The sequence below is a fragment of the Scylla paramamosain genome, chromosome 15, assembly GCF_035594125.1.
Source record: "Scylla paramamosain isolate STU-SP2022 chromosome 15, ASM3559412v1, whole genome shotgun sequence".
NCBI lineage: Eukaryota > Metazoa > Arthropoda > Malacostraca > Decapoda > Portunidae > Scylla > Scylla paramamosain.
Genome location: NC_087165.1, coordinates 2,938,424 through 2,945,057, shown reverse-complemented (window position 1 = coordinate 2,945,057; position 6,634 = coordinate 2,938,424). Strand labels below are relative to the sequence as shown.

The following is a 6,634-nucleotide window of genomic DNA, read 5'->3' as shown; positions in this document are numbered from 1 at the left end:
TTTGAGCTTGTTTGTTACGAAAACACGAAAATGCACGAATAGCACTCTATAGGGAGAAAGAGAAAACATTACCAAAAACATATATTTTGAGTTGTTAGGTATCAAAACGCCAAAATGCATGCAAAGCACCCTATATGGGGAAAGGAAGCGAGATTTCCACAAACGTGTCTTTTAAGTGTTTATGAGCGTGCTAGGCACCCAAACCGATAAAAATCACCTTTTATGTAAAAGCAAAACAACATGTCCAAAAAAAGTTTATTTTCGATGTTTATGAGCTAATTGCGTAACTAAACGTTAAAAGAATGCAAAATACCCTTTATGGAAAAAACATAACATATCCAAAAACAAGAATTTTAAGTGTTTTTGAGGTTGCTACGTAGACAAATGCCAATATGAATGCAAAGACTCCTTACATAGGGAAAGAGAAAGGTGTAGTGTAGGATAATGACTATGATTGGGCTGACTTGCTGTATCTTGATTTATTGATTGATTCAGCCTGCAAATTTAATGTCAACATAAACACAGCATACCTCAATATCATGTAACTCCCTTCAATATCTTGTAACTTCACCCAGTAAACAGAAGAATAACATAAGATGAACACATATCCCATTCTATTATTCACTATTGCAATGACACACGATACATATAAAATAGTACTCACAAAATGACCGCCCATCATCAGCCAAGGCAGACTTCACCATATGTCTGATTACAGCATTACCCCAACTATGCTGCAAAGTTACACTTAATCAAATCCTCCTATCAGCACCACATTCAATATAACACCAACCAATATGCACAATCAGCGGCATAACATAAGTCAAACAAATCAGAGAAATAATGTTATCACAAAACTCACCTCAGTCAAACAACCGCCACTCACCCCTGACAGGCACCAACTGTACCTCTGCCTACCTTCCCCCTACACCCTGAGTGCGGTATAATATATATCCGTGTTACATACACAGACCCTAAAAGAAAACTTCCTCTTGACAAACAAATACACATTACTAACCAATACCAAACTTGTTAATAAGTAAGAAAACAATATATGTATCTTAATAATAATTACAATTCTTGTCATATATGCCAATAACAATTATACAGTAACTGGAATACAACCCGTGTCTACACCTCTTTCCAACCAATGACAGCGACACACACTGCCCGCTCCACATTCAAAGGTGCCAACATTGACATTATAATTCTAATATGATGAGAATCATATTACACTCCCCCCACCACAAATCAAAGGCTTCTATACTTCTATTGTTGATCGACTGGGAGCAACACCACCAGTCTATGTACTGATCTTACCATTTGCTTGTCATGTTGGCCCCTGTACTGTTTTCCTGGTTCATTAATTTTATACCTCAACAACACATCTCTGATCTTTCCATCCCTTCCTGGTATACCTTCTACAACTTCCGCTAACTTCCATTCTCCTCCTTTGATAATTTCTCCGCTACTCCTCTATCCAACATGTCTTTTATTTGTTCTTGATACTTTACACACTGGGTCGACCCCATCTTCATTAATCTCTGTTCAGTGGCCTTTAATCTAGCAAATGCCATAGGATAATTATCAGGTAGTTTAGCCGGATCATAAATCCAAGGATACTTAGCTATCCAGCACTGATGTTTCGCATCATAAGTTAATCCATCTTCAATAAGTTTCTTCTCTCTTTCTTCCTTAATGGTTAAATTTCCCTTGGTTGAGCATTTTCCACATTTGCAGCCTCCACACTTAGGATTGCATTCTGTTCCTAAGCTTTCATTCAAAAAATAATTTTCTATCAACTTGCCCACATTAGGTTTAGTCCTGAAATGCCAATCTGTGGTGTCATTACAACTCACGTGATTAATTTGCACGCAATAGCTATGTCCCTTTCCTTTGTCATCCAATCTACCTCTGATACAGAAACCAAACTCATTTGACATTAACTGAACATTATCTATGGTTTTTTTAACTTGTGGCATTAAAGTACAGTGATCAGATCCTATTAGTAGTTCTATACGCCCTTCAGGCCTTTGGATATCCTTTTCTTGCACTTCAAATTTCTTAGCAATTTCCGATAAATTCACCTGTTGATGAGCACCAGTTATTTCGGAAATTCCACAAACTTCAACAAATTTTTCCTTCCCTGTTTGATCCCTCAAGGACATCTTATAAACAAAACTATCCAATTCTTCTGTGTGGTCACCGACCTTTGTCACTGAAAGCTGTATAGGAGTACCTTTGAGTCCTAGTTGCTTTGCCATTCTAAAAGTGATCAGACTGATGTTACTTCCTGCATCATATAATGTGGGAACAGAAACACCTCCACTATCCACAAACCCAGTCATCAAAAATGCACCTTTCTTTGTCAAATGGTTACTCATAACATCCATTGTAGAAGTATAAGGACTGCTAAATATAGGGTGCAAAATTGAATGGTGGTGCTTACCACAAATGTCTCCCTTTACCTTTACTCTACAAGGCATTTGCTTATCACAATCCCTAGATAGGTGCCCTCTTTTGAGACATGCAAAACAAATTCTATTTTGCTTTAAAAAATCCATTTGATTTTCAGCTGTCCATTGCTTAAATGTCATACAATCCTGTAAGTGATGAGATTCACTATCATGAACAAGACAATACTTCTCCTTCTGAACACCATTAACTTTTGATGTGTAATTCCTACTGCAATATCTTCCATCTGCTACTTGAGCTATATTAGTTAAACACTCTGACATCTGGTTTTGTAGTTTCTCTTGTCCCACAGCTAACAGTTTTATGACTTCTAATAAGTCATTTTCTTTTGTGTTTGATACATCAGTGGTATGCACCGTTACCTTTGACGCACCAAGTCTTGACTCATCTTGTAAGTATTCTAAAGCTTTTCGATGCTCTGTTAAGAATGCAACCAACTCTTTAAACTTGTCAGTCTTCACTTGTTGTACTTTACTAGCCCATTCCTTTTTCAACATAGAGGGTAACAATTTTTCTACTTGAGTCAGGACAGTAACATTCTCCAACTCCTTTGTTAGGTTCAAGTTGCTTACATCTAACCATACCTTTTCTACAGTATTGATTAGCTTGATTAACCGTTTATCATCACCTTCACTTATTGGCTTATATGACCTAATGTCTCCCAAGATTGAATCAATTAACTTTCCTTCATGACCATATGTTTCATTCAATCTCTCCCACATTCTTTTGTAATCATTTAAATCTTCTACAAGTCTCCTGGGTTCCCCCTCTAGTGACATTCTGAGTACATAGGGATCCTCACCATGTTGTGATTCAACCAGTCTTGTATAATCCCTAATAAATGAGGGAAATGACCTTACAGATCCACCAAATTTAGGACCATATGTTTCATTCAATCTCTCCCACATTCTTTTGTAATCATTTAAATCTTCTACAAGTCTCCTGGGTTCCCCCTCTAGTGACATTCTGAGTACATAGGGATCCTCACCATGTTGTGATTCAACCAGTCTTGTATAATCCCTAATAAATGAGGGAAATGACCTTACAGATCCACCAAATTTAGGAGGCTCAATTTTTTTCATGGCAAGTACAGCCTTAGGTTTTTCTTTTAATGTCTCAAGAAGAGTGCACTTTATAGTTTCCAATTCCATGATATAGTCTTCATACTCTTGGCAAGATGAACTACCATCTAAAAGGTCAATAATTTTCTCATTCACCACATCCACTACTTTGAAAGAATCACAAACTTCACTATACAATACTTGTAGGGTTGCTGTGGAGTCTCCTCTCTTGTGTGCATCCTTGAAGAGTCCCACCTTCCTGGTGAATCTCCTCTTGGCATTAGCACGTTCCCTTTTCAAGTCATCCATGGCTGCTCTGCGAATTTTGCTGAATTGTAGTGTAGGATAATGACTATGATTGGGCTGACTTGCTGTATCTTGATTTATTGATTGATTCAGCCTGCAAATTTAATGTCAACATAAACACAGCATACCTCAATATCATGTAACTCCCTTCAATATCTTGTAACTTCACCCAGTAAACAGAAGAATAACATAAGATGAACACATATCCCATTCTATTATTCACTATTGCAATGACACACGATACATATAAAATAGTACTCACAAAATGACCGCCCATCATCAGCCAAGGCAGACTTCACCATATGTCTGATTACAGCATTACCCCAACTATGCTGCAAAGTTACACTTAATCAAATCCTCCTATCAGCACCACATTCAATATAACACCAACCAATATGCACAATCAGCGGCATAACATAAGTCAAACAAATCAGAGAAATAATGTTATCACAAAACTCACCTCAGTCAAACAACCGCCACTCACCCCTGACAGGCACCAACTGTACCTCTGCCTACCTTCCCCCTACACCCTGAGTGCGGTATAATATATATCCGTGTTACATACACAGACCCTAAAAGAAAACTTCCTCTTGACAAACAAATACACATTACTAACCAATACCAAACTTGTTAATAAGTAAGAAAACAATATATGTATCTTAATAATAATTACAATTCTTGTCATATATGCCAATAACAATTATACAGTAACTGGAATACAACCCGTGTCTACACCTCTTTCCAACCAATGACAGCGACACACACTGCCCGCTCCACATTCAAAGGTGCCAACATTGACATTATAATTCTAATATGATGAGAATCATATTACAAAAGGGATTACGTTAAACGTGTATTATGAGAGTTTTCTTTCTTTATTTTTTTTGTTTACTTCGTAGGTACCAAAATTCTAAAATACATGAATAACACTCAATATTGAGAGACGGAATAACATCACTAAAAACGCGTATTTTGAATGTTCTCACATTCTTAGGTACAAAAACGCCAAAATGCATGCACAGCCTCCTATAGGGGGAAACGAAAAGACATTACCAGAAACGTGCCTTTTGAGTGTTTTTGAACCTGTTAGATACAAAACGCTAAAAAACATGGAAATCACCCAATATTGGATAACAAAACAACATTATCGAAAACTTTTTTTTTTTTCAAAGGTTTTAATCTACGTACTCCCCCACAAAAAAAAAATAGAATAAATAAATGAATATATAAATAAATAAAACTCATGCAAAACACCCTTGAAGGAAAAACATAATGTTATTGAGAAAAAAAAATCAAAGAAAAAATTCAAAGTACCTTATATGGGGAAACGAAAACACATTATGAGAAAAGTGTATTAAGTTAATTATTATTAAATTAATACCACTCTATATAAAGAAACAGAACAACATTACTAAAAACATGTTCTTCACATTTTTAGGTACCAAAAGGACAAAATGCATGGAAAGCCCCTTATACAGAGAAACGAAACATTACAAAAAATGTATTTTTTTGATATTTTTGTGCATGTTAGGTACCAAAACGCTAAAATCATGGAAAGCATCTTATATTGAAATAGAAAACAACATTACGAAAAACTTATCTTTTATTTCAGTTTTTATTTACACACCAAAAAAAAAAAAAAAAACATAGAAAGCAACAACATAACCAAAACTTCTCTTTTTCACTTTTTTTTTTGTTTGGTACTTACGTACCAAACGCTAAAACGTAAGCAAAACACCCGTCATGAAGAAACAAAACATTACTAAAAGCAGGTTTTTTAGTGTTTCTTTTAGCTTTTTACGTAAAAAAAAACACCAAATTGCATTGAAAGAACTCTATATGGGGAAACAAAAGGACATTACAAGGAATATGTATTATGAGTATTTTTGAGGTTCTTAGGTTACAATACGTGAACACGCATGAATACCACTCTATATGGAGAAACAAAAGAGCATTACAAAAAACGTGCATTTTGAGTGTATTTCACATTGTTAAGAACCATAAACCCAAAATGCATGCAAACCACATTATATAGGTAAGAAGTGAGATATCAGAAACGTGTGTTTTGAGTGTTTATGGGCGTGCTGTACACCAAATCACTAAAAACTATGAAAACCACCATATATGGGAATAGAAAACAACATTACGAAAAAAAAAAATATTGTTTTAAACCTACGCAACAAAACGACAAAAAAAAAAAAACATAGAAATCATCTATATAGAAAAAGAAAACAGTAGCAAAAACTTTTTTAATTTTTTTTTTAGGTATTTACCTACCAAAACGTCGAAACGCATGTAAAACACCCTTCATGGAAATAATATAACATTACCGAAAAGAAGTTTTGAGGTTCTTTGGTAACAAAACGCGAAAAAAAAGAAAAAAAAAAACGAAAACCTCTCTTTTCAATGTTTTCGACCTGCTTAGGAACCAAATAGGTAAAGCGCATACAAAATACCCATAATGGAAAAAGAGAATAACATTACCAATAATAAGTATTCTGAAAGTTCCTGAACATGTTACATAGAAAAATGCCAAAATGCATGCAAATTACCCTATATGCGGAAACAAAAAAAAAAGACACTACGAGAAAGGTGTATTTTGAGTGTCTTTGAAATTCTTAGGTACCAGGCGCTTAAACGCATGAATAACGCTTTGTATAGCGAAAAAAAAAATAAATAAATAAATAAATAAAATAAATAAATAAAAATAAATAAATAAATAATACAAAAACGTGATTTTTTAATTTCAAATTATTAGATACCAAAACGCCAATATCAACGTAAACAAAACG

The 6,634-nt window shown here is 34.8% G+C and overlaps 1 protein-coding gene across 3 annotated transcripts; it reads right to left on the bottom strand.

Moving 5' to 3' along the window:
* Positions 1-464: 464 nt before the first annotated feature.
* On the bottom strand, positions 465-4,669 carry LOC135107272 (uncharacterized). Of its 3 annotated transcripts, XM_064016936.1 has the most exons (3): positions 4,303-4,669; positions 4,105-4,174; positions 465-3,936 (listed from the first exon to the last, which is right to left on the bottom strand). In XM_064016936.1, exon 3 carries the CDS (start codon positions 3,843-3,845, stop codon positions 1,434-1,436), a length of 2,412 nt encoding a protein of 803 aa, XP_063873006.1. In that variant the 5' UTR covers positions 3,846-3,936; positions 4,105-4,174; positions 4,303-4,669; the 3' UTR covers positions 465-1,433. The 3 variants fall into 3 exon arrangements, 1 of the variants encoding a protein (XP_063873006.1); XR_010271675.1 differs by having other exon boundaries at positions 465-734; positions 863-4,669; XR_010271676.1 differs by having other exon boundaries at positions 465-734; positions 3,738-4,669.
* Between the last annotated feature and the right edge of the window lie 1,965 nt (positions 4,670-6,634).

Excerpts from the sequence above, each read along its gene's own strand:
- LOC135107272 (XM_064016936.1), bottom strand. The coding sequence starts at position 3,845 with ATGGATGACTTGAAAAGGGAACGTGCTAATGCCAAGAGGAGATTCACC.